At 50.0% G+C, this 17978-nt stretch overlaps 1 protein-coding gene across 1 annotated transcript; it reads right to left on the reverse strand.

Annotated features, from left to right (window-relative positions):
• LOC135891618 (CD209 antigen-like protein C) lies at nt 1-9675 on the reverse strand. Its single transcript, XM_065419228.1, has 9 exons — nt 9579-9675; nt 8882-8992; nt 7784-7873; nt 6355-6405; nt 5865-5954; nt 4626-4739; nt 2589-2740; nt 909-1018; nt 1-133 (listed from the first exon to the last, which is right to left on the reverse strand). The coding sequence occupies exons 1-9, from the start codon at nt 9673-9675 to the stop codon at nt 1-3; spliced, it is 948 nt and encodes a 315-aa protein (XP_065275300.1).
• Between the last annotated feature and the right edge of the window lie 8303 nt (nt 9676-17978).

Below are 17978 nucleotides of genomic sequence, written 5' to 3' on the forward strand. Positions count from 1 at the left end.
CTAGCACTGCCGTTCGCAGATCCAGTAATGAGTCAAGGAGCAGATGGCATCGTTCCACTTCCCGTCAAAGAGCAGGGTGCCGCAGTCTTCCCCGTGCGCCCCAGAATTGTTGGGTTCCCCGGGCACCCAGAACCTGAGAAGGAAACCGAAGCCACATGAAATTGGAGGTCTCTGGTTTGAAAACCTCCTCCTTGCAGGTGCTATGAAATGAGCCAGCTCCTAGGGGACAGGTCTCCACATCACCAACGCCAATGGGCACTAACTGGTCTGATAGTTTTAACAGAGAGAGTCAAGGTGGGCATGGACTGATCTGCCTACTCACTCCTTGAGGTGATGCCTGGAGCTCACAGCCATGGCAGGTTGGTGGTAGCCACTGAATAGGGGGAAGCTGGCCCAGTCACTGCTCAAGCCGGAGCTGTTCTCAGCTTGGACAACATCAGTTTCCAGTGCATTTTACAGGTGAGGAAACTGAGGCACAGAGCAGGAAGAGACGTGCCTCACAGTCGGCCAGCAGAGCACACTCATGGGGCTGGGACTAGAACCCAGGAGTGCTGCCTCCTTGTCCACGGCCCTGTCCCCTGGGCCATGTTGCTGTTCTCCCCAGCACCGTTCCTTAGCAGGACATTCAGAATGCCCCATGGTCAAGCAGCTTTCTGCTCCCCAGGAACATCCCAGGTCCAGTCCCTGCTCTGTGCTGACCCTGGATGACATTAGCATGGAGGCAGTAGCAGACTCATAACCTTCTTTACGTGGTTTAGCCACTAAAGGGGACCAGAGACCCCTCTAGTATCAATTGCATTGGTATCAATGCTCCATCTGGCTCTTTAGCAGGACAGCAGATAAAGCAGAAACAGCTGATTGTAAGGGACAGTTCGCTCTTCAAAGAGGCTGAAGAAAGAGGAACTTGCCTAAGAGACAGGGGGCTGCCGTCCAGCCAGCGCCACTCTCCTTCCTTCGCTGAGTCGCTGAGGCCGAGCCAGTACATGTGGGGGTTAGTGATGTGGTTTGACAAAAATGTCTATGTGGGAAAACAGGTGAAGGAGACAATCATGATCCCAAGCAGAAGGTGAGGGGGGAGGTGAGGAGGTTTCATGGGGCCTGTGTTTGTGGCCAGCAGAGTCTGTCGCTGTAGATTCTCATCCCCCCCGCTGTTTTCCCAACCCTTTACATGAGGGCTGGCCACCCTACATTCCCATGATGCACCAGGCACTCCCATGATGCATTGCTTCCTCTCTTCAAGAGGAATGACTGTTCTACATCACGGGAGATGTAGACTGACTAGCTAACCTGACCTCTAAAGAATGGGGGCCTGAGGCATCCAAACTACAGCTCCCATGAGGCACTGCAGCAGCATTTCCAAATTGAAATGTTTAGATTTTCAGCCAAAAAATTGCAATATATAAATGTTTGCCCCCCAAAATGAAATTTTCCACAGGGAAAAAAAAGCTCATTTTCTGACCAGCTGTACTTCAAATGTCTCATCTCTGCCCTTAGCCCTGCAAATTTCCCCTTCACAATGGGAGGTGAACACTGGCCTGTTTTGGGCAGGAACTGTCCTTTTGTGATGTGTGTACAGCACCTAGCACAACAGGGCTCTGATTGGTACTTCTAGGTGCTACCACAATACAAATAAGTGATAATAATAAGGCTGAATATTACGCTGCTGTTCCCTGAGGGCTGTAGATAATTTTCAGTCCTTCTACAGCTGCTGAGGATCTGCCTCTGGGGACTGTGAAATCCATGGCCATAGGTCTCCTCCAGGCAGGGGAACCAAGGAATCATCTTACAGTCCCTGTTAAGTCCCATTCTGAACCCTGGTTACTGGGGGAGCCTTAAATCCAGAACTGAAGACGGGATAGCGAAATACACACGCTATGAGCTGTACTGCTCGTGAGTCAGATTTAGGTTCTGGTGACTCCAGATTCACACCAGTGTCTTGCCCACCTCTGCACTACATGGGCATCCTCCCAGCACCAACTAGTCTCCCAAAGTCCTGTTCCCAGCAGGCACTGGGTTCAATTTAAAACTTAAGGTGGATTCTCCCTCAGGGCAGGATTCCTTCTGCAATGTCTTGATGAGGAATCTGGAGTGGGGTCTTCCCTAGGATATCAAAAGGCCTTTCGTAGTGTAGAAGTGAGCGCCTGTGAAAAGCATTTTACCTCTGGGTCAGCAGCTGAAATCCTGCCTAGGTCAGAAGCAATCAAATATAATTTTTAGGTCCCCATGAAACTGTGATTTGGATTCACACGGGATTATAACTGCCCCCCCAACACACACACGCATGAAATTTTGTTTCACATCAAACCATCCACATCTGACACTGAGATTTCTTATCACAGAGCTCACTCGACATTTTTCAAATGACTAAGTATCGAGTTCCCCTCAATCCCCCTTGAACAGCAAGCTACAACCAAAAATATTTCTAAATTCCTGGAGAACTTGGGCCAGTCTGTGATCTCAGTTATGCTGGGGGTAAATCTAGAGTAACTCAAGATTCACCCTGGGGTAACAGCACAGAATCTGGCCCCTTGTGCTTAATCCCTTCCATTCTGCATGATCCACAATAGGAATCTGAGTGGCTGGTTTACCTGTTCCTCTTCGGTGTTAACGATAACCAGGCCAGACTTTTGATCCATACAGAACTGCTTAGCGTCCGGCCAGGATTTAGTCGATGTTGAAAAGAAGTAGCAACTTTTCTCAAAACGCTGCCAGCCAGGTGGACATTTCATGCAGGTGAATTCTGTGAGAAGTCAAATTATGGGACAAGCCTGCATTAGAGAGTCAAAATGCATTCTAACTGCTCACAAGCAGTTAAAGGAATTCAAGAATTTATTCAGTATTTGGACTTAAGCATGAATTTCACCCTCCTGAAAAGCTTGCTAAATAGTTTGTTGCAAATATTCATACTTTGATATTCATCCTCTGTGGGGTGGTTTTATAAGTTACATTAGGGTTACCATACGTCCGGATTTTCCCGGACATGTCCGGCTTTTTGGTCCTCAAATCCCCGTCCGGGAGGAATTTCCAAAAAGCAGGACATGTCTGGGAAAATAGAGAGGCATGGTAAGGGGACCGCCTCCTCCCTGGGCTCCAACTTTCCGGGGCCAGGCGGCGGCTGTTCGTTCTCCCCACCTGGGCAGCCGGACTCGGGAGCAGCCACTGCTGCAGCTCCCACTGCCACGGGAGGAAGCGGCCATAGCGCTCGGCGGCTGCGGCTCTGGTGCCCGGGGCGTGAACCCCTGAGCCCGCGCCTGCTGCGGGGACCCAGCTGGTGCAATCCTGCGGGCGGCCCCGGAGTGGGGGCAGCAGGCCCCAGCCCCCCCTGCCGCTCGGGTCCCGCAGGGGAACGAACGGGGCCGCCTGCGGGATTGCACCCAGCTGGGCAGCAGCCCAGACGTGACTGGCCAGGGGCTGGGCACAGCGTGCGCGCTGCTGGGTCCCCGCAGCAGGCCCAGGCTCGGAGGGTTCGGCCCCGGGCGCCAGAGCCGCAGCCGCCGAGCCCCACGTGCTTGGCCGCTTCCTCCCCCCGCAGCAGTGGCAGCTGCAGCAGCGGCTGCTCCCGAGTCCCGCTGCCCAGGTGGGGAGAACAGCCGCCGCCTGGCCCCGCGGGCCGCCCCCCTACTCTCCCTCCAGGTACCGCGCCAGAGTTCTGCCTGCGCTCGGGGCCAGGCCGGACACTCACTCACCCCGGCCCCGCGCTCCCCTGCGTCTCCCGGGCCTCCCTCCAGCACTTGCGGAGGAAGGAGGAATGGGGGGGGGGGGGTTTGCTCTGGTCACCCTGGGGGCGGAGTTGGGGCGGGGACTTTGGGGAAGGGGCGGAGTTAGGGCGGGGAAGGGGAAGGGGCGGAGTTGGGGCAGGGCCGGGGCCCCGTGGAGTGTCCTCTTTTCGCAGGATTGAAATATGGTAACCCTAAGTTACATGGCAGTGTCACCCCTCTGACATGTGGTAGCAGATGGCAGGGCCTGGTAGGTCGGTTTCCCATTGAAAATAAATCAGTGAGTTAATATTTTCCTAGTATAACTTGTTGATTTTCGCTCTGTGCACTAGTCCTGGAAAATAGGTGCCGATAAACAAAAAACAGCTGCCCCCCCAAAATATCACAGCCTGCAAACAACAACATATCATGTCTTCAAAGACTGAATACCACTGACATGCTCGGAAAGAGAACTTGCAAGCTGATGTACAGCAGCACCATCTGGTGGCTTCTGCCATACAGTATTGTATCCATCACATGTTAGTCTTCTTTATGTATTTAGCCAACTTGGGCCAAGATTATCAGCTGTGTCCATTTTCATTGGGTGAAGGGCAGATATCAGGGAATGGGTTATGGTTCCCTGAGTCTCTGGATGATTCTACACCAAATCTGGTGCCCAAGGCGTAGAACCAATGAGAGAATCGGGCAGACAGGAGGGTGGCATAGGAGACATCTGTGCTGGCTCTACAGTCACTGGGGACTCCCAGCTGGGGAGATGTGGTCAGTTTCAGTCCAGGGGGAGCTGCGCAGGCCATAGGCCTAATGGGAACATGACAGACGAAAGTGCTGTTCCCTGTTGCCTTTTACTGACACTGAGCCTTTCAGATAACGCTGTCACAGGCGTCACAGCCCTACCCGGCGACTATTTACCTGTGAGATTCTGTAACTCGTCCTGCACCCTGCTCAAGACCTGCTGGAGTCTGTCATGGTCCCTTCTCACCTCAGCCAGCTCCTTCGACATACTGTGCGTTAGGTTCCTTATCTCTGTCAGGGCAGGCAGGGGGTAGAAAAATGCCACCGGAATCAACAGGTTGATATTTCTGGGCTGGCTCAGACCTTCCTTTACAGCAGCTGGAAATGTGTCCATCTATCTGCAAATACACTGTCTGTCCCCTTTCACAGCCTTCGACCTATCTATGCTCTGATACTGGAGTCCACCATTGTATTACCTGAGCACCTCTGCTAGCCTGGGCTCGTTGATTTTCCTTCAAGCCAACTGTTGGATTCAGTGAGTGAATTTTTATGTCAGTAGGCTCACAATCAGGTAGCCCACACTCCACTTCTGCATCACAGAATCCGGCTCATGTTAGCACTGTATGGGCCTGATACCAGAAAGGCTGAGCATTCCCAAATTCCTTCTGCAGGCCCTGTGAACTCTCAGCAGCGCTGAGCGAACCAGAGTCCCCCCACAACCCCCGGCCTCTCACTCCAACGTATCTACAGGGTACTGAGACCACAATGCAGCAAAGCACTTAAAGACAAAGACAGTGATTTTCAACCTGTTTTCATTTGCAAACCCCTGAGCTTTTCAATGGTGGTGTGGACCCCTATTGAAATCTTAGGCATAGTGTGTGGATCCCCACAGGTCTACGGACCACAGGTCGAAAACGACTGCTCTGAGCATGTATCATCCCACACAGTAATCAGGAGCGTAGAGTTGTTTGACAGCTGCTATCGTGGGTAACAACTTGGGGATTGAACTGGGGTCCTCCAGGGCTAAAAGCAGGAAATACTACAGCTTGAGACAAAGCTACCCAATCATCTCCTAGATCAGCACAGTGGGGGACCTGTCACACGTGCTCACCAGTGGGTTACACATGCATAAGTGCCTTTGCTGGATCAGGGTCTGAGATCCAAAGTTCTGCTGCAGCATGAACGGGGCTCAGGATAAAACCTGGGGTGGCCCATGGGAGCAGGATGCAGCTGATCCCAAACTAAAATGGGATTATCCATACAGGGTTACCTGCTCCATCCTCACACTTCCCCTTTCTCATCCTCCTTCTCTCCTTCCATTTCAGCTTCTCCTCCACACGGGAAGATCAGACCCAGGAGTCCCTCTACAAGGAAGTAGCAGTGATCAGGCATTGGAAGGAAAAGGATGTTTCTCACCTATGGCGTCCTGGAGACGTGATGGGCCTTTCACGTGATCAGCTTGGATCTCCTCGATCCCCAGCCTAACCCCAGCCATCTCCTTGGACACTGCAGACAACAGGGGGCAGAAAAGAACTGCTGTACATGGGCGTGTCGAAGGGAGAGACCCCAGCCATGTGCAACCTCCACGATTTTATTGCACGTTTTGTGACATTTGATATGTTTCTTCAGCCCCAGCTCCTGGATTTATGCAGTTAGGAGAGAATCTCAGCTTTCATTAGAAAAAAATAATTTCTACCCTTCGTGGTAGCGGAGAACAGCTTAATAACGTGACCCAAGCATGACCCGAAAGGATCAGAAACCAGAACAGAATCAAGCCCAACATTTATTGAATTTCTAAAAAAATTAATGATTTTTAAGCCAGTCTCATGGGCTTCACTCATGATTTTTGAATGCTGGGGTTGGCAGTACAATGCCCAACCTCTTGAGAAACATCAGCAGAACATACCATTAAGAAGTCGACTGTTAAACACGTTGAATTCTTTGGACATCTTCAACTCTAAAAGGAAGATGAGAGAAGGGGGATTTTCCATTTTAAATAACAACACAGGACCTCATGCTGCCCCACTCACACGCTCCACCCCTGAGGAGTGCTGGGTAAGGACCATTCATCCAGGAGTGTGTGAAATTTATAGAGCGAGCGCAGTCGTTTGCAAGGATGTAAATGGGTTTCACTTATAGCTATTAATGATTTATATTACAATGCTGCCTAGAGGCCCCAACTGAGATTAGGGCCCCTTTGTGCCAGGTGCTGCACAAACCCAAACTGAGATTGGGCACTGTTGCTCTGGGCACTGCATAGACACAGAGCGAGAGATGGTTACAATACAAATAGACAAGAAATGTTACCCATTTCACAGATAGTGAAACTGAGGAACAAAGGAATGAAGTGACTCTGTCAAGGTCACACAGGGAGTCAGTGGCAAAACTAGGGACTGAAGCCAGATCTTGTGAATTCCAGCCCATGCCTTAGCCCCAACAGCAGCCAACCTCTGCTCAGCTGGGGCTCAGACCCTTTTTGGAGCAGCGGGATCTGAGTACTAACCCACTGTTACTGGGATGTTCTCAGTGCCCGTGACGTGCCGCACAGTGACACCCATCCTGTCCAGGTGGGTGCAGGCTCGTTACAGTGTTTAGTGTCCCAAAGGAAAATTAGGAAATCAATGACCCGTGCAGGGGGACTGTGGTAGAAAGAACAGGTCAGACCCAGGACTGCATTAAGGTAATCCAGGGGCATCAGGGACACCCAGCATGGTGGTTCCCATTGCCCTGCCTCTGTAGAATGGTTCCAACTGTAGGTGGGTTTGCAGGGACCATCTGCTGGATGATTGGGGACCCACCACTACACTTCTCCCCCGTCCAGATTATTGCTTCCTTACTTCCTTTAAACTGGGATCTTTCCTGGGGGACACAGGTCTCTGTTCCCACTCACCCAAGCAGTGACTGTTTATGGAAGTCCCAGGCACATGCCTACTCCTGGAACAGACAAATTCCATCTACGCCAAGGCTTCCCCAGCAGGACAACACTCTCAGCCAATGAGACACTGGTAGAAACGTGACTTCATCAGAACAAAATCTCACTGAACAATCAGTGATCCTAGGAGTAGGACAATGTTGTCCAACAACTTCTAAGAACTGCTTCCACCTCCTGTGGTCGTCCCACTCCCCACAATAATCTACAGTCCTGTCTTAGCTGTGGTCAGATCTCCAGCTGATGTATGTCTGCTCAGCTCCACTGAAGTCCAAGGAGCTACATCAACTTCACCAGCCCTGCAACTGACCCCGTGGGCCCATCTCTCCCCTCCCTTGAGGTGTAAGGACCAAAAAAGACTTGCGAAGTCCGACAAGGATTAGAAACATTTTCTTTATCCTCTCACCTATATAGTCCTGGTGATGTGACAGATTTCTCTTGGAATCTCTTCTTATTGTATCTCGATCCAGCTGGGCTTCGGCAAGACCCTGGGACACTGTAGATATGAGACTTTTGATTGCAGAGTAAAATTTAACAGGAGGGGAAACCCCTATCTGTGGGGACATCAGTGCTGCTGTATAGTGCACTTTCCTCCCAGTTACCACCCAAGACTTCTGATGTCCATTACCTCTTCCTAGCTGGGATCCTCTGCTACAGGTACACTGTGCTCAACACAGGGATTCATTATTCTGGACACCAGCTCGGTCCTCAGTACAATGTAGAGCTGCGTTGGGGCTGCTCTATGTTACACTGAGCTGCCAGTGGCCCAAGATGTGCGGTGCAGCTGCTACTGCTACACACGGGTGCAGAATGTGGCTGGAGAGCTCAAAGGGGCATAGCAAAGCTGAGAGTGAAAAGGCTCAGCCTTCCCAGAGCAATGCAGGGCTCTGACTGCTGTGCAGAGCAGAAAGCTGCTTCCTGCCACAAGGAGCCTGCATCGGTTTGTGTGTGGTTAGCTGGTTGCAAAGTTAAATAGGAAAGGAATGCATGTGTCGGGCCCAAGCTTTCCTTGTGTTAATGGGGAAGAGGCAATTGTGGCAGCGCACTGTGTCATGCCCCCGTTGCATTGTTGTCACTCCCAGACATTCCCTCTCCGCTAGCATGATCGGCCGACAGCCCTTTGCACTGGCCACAGAACACGACTGAAAAAAGAACATTTTTGTATGAATATTTCACAACCTTCAAAATGTCACCACAAACATGCCCCGGTTATTGATTTTGGGTGGGATTTTTCTGAGATTTACGAGCACAAGTCCCGTGGAAAGCTAGCGGAAGTTATGCTAAGGACAAATCCCACCCCTTTGAAAATCCGGTCACCTTAACTCAGAGGTGAGTGAAAGTTACCTAGCAATGGCAACTGCTCCATAATTAAGGTCACATCTGAGCCTCCAGTCTCAGCCCAATTTTGTGCCCCACTGCTAAAATCCACCCCAAACTAGTCAGAGCAGCCTCATTCTTGGCAGGTGAGATGTGAGGGCGAGGTAGAAACGAACAGGAGACTTACATTTCCCAAGGTTCACTACGATGAGAGCTGTGGCCACTGCAATGCAAATCACCAGCAGGACATACAGGATCGCAAAGGCCTTCCCTTGGGTGGAGTTGGAAAGGCAAAGAGCTGTGGGGAGCAGCACTGGTTAGATATCTCAATGCAGGATCAACCCCTCCTAACATTCCCTTTCGGGATAGACTCCCGGCACTGAACATGGTTCCCTACAAGAGAAGATGACTGAACAAAGGGAGGGGAGGGATTCACCATATGAATACCTTGAGGTAGTTCTCAGCCTTCCCTGTGTTCCATTTTCCATGTTGGGAATCCCTCTCCCTTTTAGCAATATGGGAAGGGCAGGGGAGTGTGACACCCAGATTGAGACGCTCCTGCCTTAAAGGGAGCATGGGAATCCTCTCAGGCTGTAGCGGGAAGATATGGGCAGGCTCACAGGACCAGTTTCATCCCTGGAATAGCAACACTGAAGGCACTGGAGTGACCCAGGGATGAGTTTGCCCCATGATAAGAAAGGAGTTGATGTGGATGATGGGACTATCCAGACTCAATCCAGACACTAATTTGGGGGAGAGAGAAACTCTCCTGATTGTTGGCACCGGCCAAACTCAAATAAGCAAAGCCAGGAATCGGACACAGGCCTCCTGACTCCCAGGGTAGCTCCTTAATCACAAGACCACCCTTCCTCAGGCCAGCTCACCTTTACCACCTCTCCCAGGTACGCTGCTCGCTTCCTGCACTGTCAGTTCCACCTGCTCTGAGTTGTCCCATTTGTGGTAGGAGCTGTCCGGGTGCATGGCTGCGGATGTCTATGTTCTGCTCCTGGCCGTCGGTGCAGTTTATATTGATAGGAGCCGTCATCATGCCTTTCCAGGGGAACGGACGCCTGTGGTCACACGGGTCAGGGACTCTGACCCAACCATTTCCTCTCCAGGTCAGTGCAGAATCATAGCGTCTCTGTGGTTCCAGTTTCTGGTCCTTAGACTTCCAGGCTCTGAGATTGCTCAACTCCCATTGACTTTTATCAGAATATGTTGAAATCAGCACTTCTCTCCCAGAGGCTGCTCAAGTCAATCTGCCGCCCTAGGCAAAACTTCAGTGTACCATCCCCCTCCTCAGAAGCCTAGGGTGGGAGATTTGGCTCAGTCACTCCTATATCATGAAGGAAAGGGCGGCAGTGCCAAATTCCAGTGAGTGGCAGTGTGGTCTTGCATGACATGGGGGCAGCCAGGCTAAATTTAGCAAAGAGTCCTGTTGCCCCTTATAGACTAACAGATGTATTGGAGCATGAGCTTTCGTGGGTGAATACCCACTTCGTCGGATGCATGTAGTGGAAATTTCCAGAGGCAGGTATAAATATGCAAGCAAGAGTGAGTCACGCTAGAGATAACGAGGTTAGTTCAATCAGGGAGGATGAGGCCCTCTTCTAGCAGTTGAGGTGTGAACACCAAGGGAGGAGAAACTGCTTTTGTAGTTGGCTGGTATGCCTACCTTCATGCCTCCAGCTTTCATCCCGGACACACCACACGATCCATTGTCTACAGCCAAGCACTGAGGTACAACCGCATCTGCTCCAACCCCTCAGACAGAGACCAACACCTACAAAATCTTCACCAAGCATTCTCAAAACTACGATACCCACACGAGGAAATAAGGAAACAGATCAACAGAGCCAGACGTGTACCCAGAAGCCTCCTGTTGCAAGACAAGCCCAGGGAACAAACCAACAGAACTCCACTGACCGTCACATACAGTCCCCAGCTAAAACCTCTCCAACGCATCATCAGTGATCTACAATCCATCCTGGACAACGATCCCTCACTTTCACAGGCCTTGGGTGGCAGGCCAGTCCTCACCCACCCACAGACAACCCACCAACCTAAAGCATATTCTCACCAGTAACTACACACCGCACCATAGTAACTCTAACTCAGGAACCAATCCATGCAACAAACCTTGATGCCAACTCTGCCCACATATCTACACCAGTGACACCATCACAGGACCTGACCAGATCAACCACACCATCACCGGTTCATTCACCTGCACGTCCACCCATGTAATATACGCCATTATGTGCCAGCAATGCCCCTCTGCTATGTACATCAGCCAAACTGGACAGTCCCTACGTAAAAGGATAAATGGACACAAATCAGATATTAGGAATGGCAATATACAAAAACCTGTAGGAGAACACTTCAATCTCCCTGGACACACAATAGCAGATTTAAAGGTAGCCATCCTGCAGCAAAAAAACTTCAGGACGACTTCAAAGAGAAACTGCTGAGCTTCAGTTCATCTGCAAATTTGACACCATCAGCTCAGGATTAAACAAAGACTGTGTATGGCTAGCCAACTACAAAAGCAGTTTCAGATCCAGACTAAGACGGCTACCCCTCTGATACTTGACAGGCTAAATTTGCCACTGTAGGCAACTGTTCAGAAGTCTGACACCATAGACAGCTGCCTACATTGCATGTACATAGAGCAGCCTCTGCCAGCACCTCACCTGATGGGGTCCTGTACTATTCCTTGAGACACACTAGACAAGATAGCAGGTGTCATTAGCAGAAGGTTTCATGATCAGAAAAATGTCAGTTTCTCACCAATAACTGGAGTTACAATCACTCTTCCAACTGGAAGCTTGTTGCATTTGCATCTTGATCCACAAAGGCAAATGAACACTTGAAGAACTAAGGGGACATTCTACACCAACCTGGACACCCCAAGGTCTGCTGGATCTGATAATCTCCTGTGGACTTCTCAGGGTATGTGGGAACATGTGCTAGCGACTGCAGGGCAGTGGAGTTCGCTACACCAGCTGTAACCCTGCCAGGGGCTCGTTCACACCAGCTAGTTAAGAGTTTAGTGGCAGTGTTCATTCTCTGAGCACCGCTTGTCCAGCTGAAGGAAGTCAGAGACTGTCCCATGGGTGGAACCAATGCCAAGGTATTCTGCTGATTGGCAATTTGAGTGGGCAGGCAGGCTAGCCGTGCAGGGGGATGTAGCCAGAATCCCTTCCTTCCACTTGTAATCCAAGAGCGGCCGTTGCCTTGTAGTGACTCCATGGGGACAGCAGCTCAGCATTTCACTGATAACTCTACACGCTCTCGCTCACGCCAGCACAAAATCCACTAGGTCAGTGATTACACGATCCCAAGGATGATCATGAGTACGGCCCTTCCAAATTCATGGCCAGGAAAAACATGTCACGGACCATGACATCTGGCTATTGCAGAGGGGTTGCAGGATTGCCACCCTTACGTCTGCACCACCACCAGCCACCAGCAGCTTCCTCCAGCCAGGGGAGGTTCCTGGAGGTGGGAGCGAGCCCTCAACTGGGGTGCCCTAAGCCCGGCCCCTCCCTGGCTCCAGGCCGAACGCTTGGGTTGAAGGGGGATAAAGAGGCCTTGGGTGGCTGTGGGTGGGCTTGCGGGGGGTGACCATGGCACCCCTTGGACAACAGCATCCTGGGTGGTCACCCCCCCATAATGCCGGCCCTGCTCCCCCCAATAAAGTTATGACCCCACCCATGTCACCCTCACTTCTGCACTGCTGCTAGTGGCAACGCTGCCTTCAGAGTTGGGCTTCCAGCCAGCAGCCGCCACTCTCCAGCCACCCAGCTTTGAAGGCAATGCCACCGCCAGCAGCAGTGCAGAAGTAATGGTGGCAATATCACGACCCCCGTACAGTAGCCTTGCAATCCCCCACCACCCATTTTTGGGTCAGGACACCCACAGTTTCAACACCATGAAATTTCAGATTTAAATAACTGAAACTGCGAAATTTACACTTTTTGAAATCCTTTGACTGTAAAATTGATCAAAACAGACCATGAATTTGGTAAGGCCCCAATCATGAGATTTTTGGGCAAGTAACAATTCTGAGACTAACTGTATTTTTTTTTAAAGCACCTTGAAGGTTACGTTGGAGGCAAGACAGTGGGGTCTGGTGGCAGTGGGGTTGGACTGAGGGTCAGAAGATCTGGGTTCCTGTCCCGGCTCTGTTGCAGGGTAACCCTCTGGGCATTTGTGTCCCCATCAGTAAAATGGGTATAATGACATTGACCTCCTTTATGAAGCATTTTGAGATCTGCTGATGAAGACCAGGGTACATTATATATATTAGACCTCACTGACTTGAACCACTATCACCACTTGAGTGGAAGGTGTAAGGAGCCCCTAGGTGGACACGCCTATGCCAGCACTGATTGGCTATTGGATATATTTGAGGAGGTGGCTATCAGTGGCGTTAAGCTGAACACTATTCTACTTTGAGATCCTGAATATGCCAATGACATTGTCCTGTTGGCCCAGTTCCGTGAATCGATGCAGCTGATGGTGAGCTGGTCAGGTGAGAAGTCGCATGCATTGGTCTGGCTATTAACCCAGATAAAATGAAGTCCCTGGCCATTAGCATCCAACAGCCTCCAGCTCCAAATTAGAAAGAGCTCAATGTTCACCTGTCTGGACTGTTAAATATTTGGGCAGCATCATAGACAGTCCTGGAAGATGCTTGAAAGATGTGGGTGCCCGTAGCTCATATAGCAGCAGCAGCTGCCGCGTTTCAGGTCCCTCAGGAGTCTCTGTGGGACCATCATGACATCAGGCTTGCTATGAAACTGTGGAAATTTAGAACCACAGTTATACTGACTGTGTAATCTGGAAGTGAAATGCGTGTGGTGAGGAAGGCTGAAGGACACCGGATTGATGCTGTCGATTCTCCTGATGTTGTCGTCGTTTCCATCAGCTGTTTCATATCAAGTGGCAGGACAAGATCAGAAATGAGGGTATTAGAAACTGACCTCAGCAATCGCCTGCATCAGGACTGGTTTGAGATCAGCAGCTTTCCTGGTAGGGAAGTATTATAAGATCGAAAGACCAACGAATTCCAAAGCATGTGTAAAAAGAAATGCTGCTAAACCACCAGCAATTATGTGGGAGCCAAAAGCTTATGATTGCCAGTGATGGACATAAAAGGAGTGAGCAGTCAGACCCCTCGAAGTATCTTGCCAGAGATTGACCTGGGTGGCGCTCACTTTGCAGGGGCCATGTCCCTTTGGGATTAGCCATTAATTCAAAACAAATAGAATTAAGGTGGACACTTCTGAAATATGGGGACATTTCTGACTCCAGGCAATTAGTGATTGGTTTGTGCCATGAAGCAGAAGGGCGCAGGGGTAGAGCCCTTATATTTATTTTTTTATCCTGCCTAATGTAAATGGTTCTTTTTATGCTTAATTTAAATATGGCCTGATTCTTAGTTACATGAAAGTCCCTTTAAATCAGTGCAAAGGGCCCTGTTTGGAAATCAGAATCGGACCCTTCACCCTCTGCCTCACTGACATCCAGTGGCAGTGAGTTCCCCTGGCTAATTCTCTGCTGTGTAAATTTTGGAGACATGTTTGTGGCAGTGCCTGCCATGTGCTAGGTGCTTTCCAGAGATGCAAGAAGGGACCGTCCTTGACCTGAGGAACTCACAGGCTAAGGATGGACAGAGAGACAGGGAGGGGCCAGGGAAGGGGAACAGGCAAACAGCCAAATGCCAATCAGCAGATTCACTAGAGACAGCCCAGCAGAGAGGGACTGAATTATACACAGAAGGCAGCATAAGGGAAATTGTACAAGGGGCAGATAAGACTGAGGAGATGGGTGCAATGAGGGTTGCAGATGACTGTACAAAGGGGAGATTAGGCTGGGACATAGAAGGAGGGCAGAGTTATTGGACAAGGGCAGACAAAGCCGGGGACGTGGGCGGGGTGAGGGGCACGGATGACTGTACCAGGGCAAACAAAACCAGGAGCATGGACGGCACAGGGGCTGTGGCAACCGGGGGTTATGAAGCTCAGCCAGAGATAAGCAGGGAGCCTCACTGTGCCTGGGTGTCTGGGCTTTGCCTCCTGTGGGGCTCCATGGTTTGCTTCCAGCAGCCTCTGCACAGAGTTTCCTCAATGTAACCATGAGGCTAATTTCTGATGAGCTTCCTCATTCTAGTTAATTTCCCTCTTCCTAGTCCCAGAGCTAGTTCTGGGCACAGTTCCATTCTTGAGTGTGTGGAACTTTATTACATAGGGCCAGATCCTTAGCTGGCATAAATGGGTGTATTGACCCCAATGGAGTGATGGCGATTTTCACAGCTGGGATCTGGCCCCATTGACTCCAATGGAAAGATGCTGTTTTATATCAGTGGGAGATCTGGCCCCCTTGTGGTCACTCTTCGGCCTTTTCTACATTATGAACTAAACTGCGAATTTAAATTGACTTTCTTATCCTAGGTTAACCCCTCGTGTGGATTCTCTCAGTCCAGCAGAAGAGTGACCTTTATTCAGTTTATTTTATGTCACTTTGGAAGGGGTTTAGGCTAAACAGAACAAGTTTGTCCACATGTGGGGTTAGATGAGGATAACAAGAGCTGTATAGCTGCATTGGCATAAGTGGTAACACTTTCCCATATAGACAAGCCTTTAGTCAGTGGCTCATCTACTGTTTCTTCTTCAACCAACTCCCAGCCTCGGTCATACTCCCCACAGATGTCTTTGTTTGTTTGGGTGGAGAGTTTCACTGTGTCCTGCAGGGTGTATTTTGCATGTCTGGGGACAGTGCTGGGGGAGGGAAGGGATACATACACGTCTGTATATCTTGAGGATGAAGGGCCAGAAACTTAGCAGATATAAAGCTGTGTAACTCCATATACTTTCATGGAGCTCAATGGATATATAGCAGCTGAGGACCAAGCCCCTGATTTTTACTGGCTATCAGAACATATGGGGAAGGGAATAATTGTATTTCTACACTGATAATTTGTGATCATGAACCTAACCCCCTTGAACCTTCATGACATCTGCTCAGAATAGCTTTGCCGGCTCTTTTATACTTGTCTCCAAGCAGCAACTCAAATGAGGATGTATCAGAGGGGTAACCATGTTAGTCTGTATCCACAAAAACAATGAAGAGTCCGGTGGCACCTTGAAGACTAACAGATTTATTTGGGCATAAGCTTTCGTGAGTAAAAAACCTCACTTCTTCAGATGCATGGAGTGAAATTTACAGATACAGGCATAAATATACTGGCACATGACAAATGAGGAAGGTCTGGATCCAATATAGTGTTAAGAGAACAAAGACTTTTTTGGTAGGACAATATAATTGCCCCCCTGATTAATGCCACCCCAATATTCAATGCCAGCATCACTCCACTGGCTCCCGGCAAACTGAAAGTCAAAGAAATATGTGTAGTCACTGGGAATTTGTTGTTCATTTGCGTTATTTCCTCCTCCAGCACCTCTTGAACAACTCACTACTGCTCACCACAATCCAGACAGAACAGCCACCAGGAAACATCGGAGAAAGGGGAATTCACTGGCCAAAGCCCATGAGTGTGTGCACTGTTTTCTGAATAGAAGATGGACGCATGATGTGCCAGTTCGTGAATGTGGAAACTTTGGAAGATTCCTCACAAGATCCAGCAGGTGTAAGAGAATGGAGAGATATATACAGAACATTTTTGAATGGCAGTTTGGCGTAGGGAGGCCACTTGTGTGGTTTCACACCAGACAGTCTTCTTTTTGTGTGGTTTCTCTCCCATCCGGTAGTGGTAAAAATTGGGGGTGTTTTTTCCAGTATCAGATGGGAGACCCCATTTTGGAGAGTGCACTTCTCTGCCCCACCCATATGACTTTGTACTGCTGCTACATCCAAGGTCAGGCCAGTGGGAGCGGAATGCTCTCAAACATGGCATCCCCCATGCAGTGTGACCTTGGACATACCATGTGGATGACATCACGCTGGCAGGGGTGAGGTAATGCCGGCAGGGGTGGGCTCATGCATTCCTAGAAGTGCCTTGATGTTTGGTATTCCAGGAACGTGAGTAGCCACCATAGCTTGGACCAACCTGTAAGAAAATCAAGCTTGGTTGAACAGAGTTCTCCAACTGTCCAAGGAAGACAGATGATCATTGCTAGAGATTCAATACTCCAAAGAATTGAAAGAAGTTTTGCAAGGAATAGGAAAACAAGAGGTGAGTGAGTTGCGCTTGCAGAGCCAAGACACCAGATATCACTCTGAGATTGGACAGGCTTCGGAAGTTGACAGGCAACCATTGGTGAGACTTCATATAAAAATTAATGTCACTGCACAGATAGTTGATGATTTCTGGGCTCTTGGAAGTGTGCTGAAGAAGAAGAATGTCCAAGCCATGTTTGAAAAAATCCTTCCTGTCCCACGAGTAAAGGAAGACAGAACACAGAAGATTATGGAAGTGAACTGCTGGCTAGGTAAGTGATGGAGGGTTATGGTTTTGTAGAACAATGGTCCACCTTCTGTAAGGAGAGGGGGCTGTATATTGTGGATGGCTTCCACCTCAGTGACAGGCTGTCTAGAGCTGGTTTGAGACAGGGTATATTTGGCCTGCTGGGGGCCCCGTAGCCCTCCTGCAACCTACTGCTCCCCAGTCCCAAAAACAGCAGGCTGAGAACAGAAGAACAGCAAAGGTGAGTCCTCGAAGACTGCCTAGAGAGGAGTCTCTGGAGCAGCCATTTTGGAAACCACAGAGACCTGGTCCTCCAAGGGCTAGAAGGGTGAGCAACAGCCAGTCAGAAACCTGCTGGCGCAGATAAAAGGAGTTCCTGCCTATAGCGGGTCAGTTCCAGGCTGAGGCCAGAGGAGTGCAGGAGGGGGCTCCTCTCTGGCCAAAGGAGCCAGACAATCAGACAGAGTTTATGGTTAGCTAACCTTACATAATTGGGATTGCAGAGAGCGTAGAACCTGAGGACGCTGGCCCTGAGACAGGGCTGGAGATAAAAGGGCCCGGTAGAAAGAGGTCCAGGGAATATAGCAGTGAAGAATTGAAGTGAGCAGTGTGTGCCTGCTGTGCATAGGGTCACTGCGTTGGAACCCAGAGTAGTGGGCGGGCCTGGGTTCCCCTTCCGGCCACAGATAAAGTGGCATAAACCCCAAGAATGGGATTGGGCATATTTGGGAGCCCAAACAAAGGGCTGAATTTAAAAGGCCCAGAGCTGGGCTGAAGACCCTAGCAAGGGCAAGGAGACTGGTTATTTGCTGGTCTCTTTAATACCCTGGAAGGGGTTCATTTGGACTTCCTG

This window comes from Emys orbicularis, chromosome 19, assembly GCF_028017835.1.
Source record: "Emys orbicularis isolate rEmyOrb1 chromosome 19, rEmyOrb1.hap1, whole genome shotgun sequence".
Taxonomy (NCBI): Eukaryota; Metazoa; Chordata; order Testudines; family Emydidae; genus Emys; species Emys orbicularis.

Coding starts and splice junctions, on each gene's coding strand:
- LOC135891618 (XM_065419228.1), bottom strand. CDS start 9,675: ATGCACCCGGACAGCTCCTACCACAAATGGGACAACTCAGAGCAGGTG. Junction 4,740..5,864: donor ACGTCTCCAGGACGCCATAG/GTGAGAAACATC, acceptor CTGCCCTGACAG/AGATAAGGAACCTAACGCAC. Junction 2,741..4,625: donor CGAGTTACAGAATCTCACAG/GTAAATAGTCGC, acceptor GACTTCTCACAG/AATTCACCTGCATGAAATGT.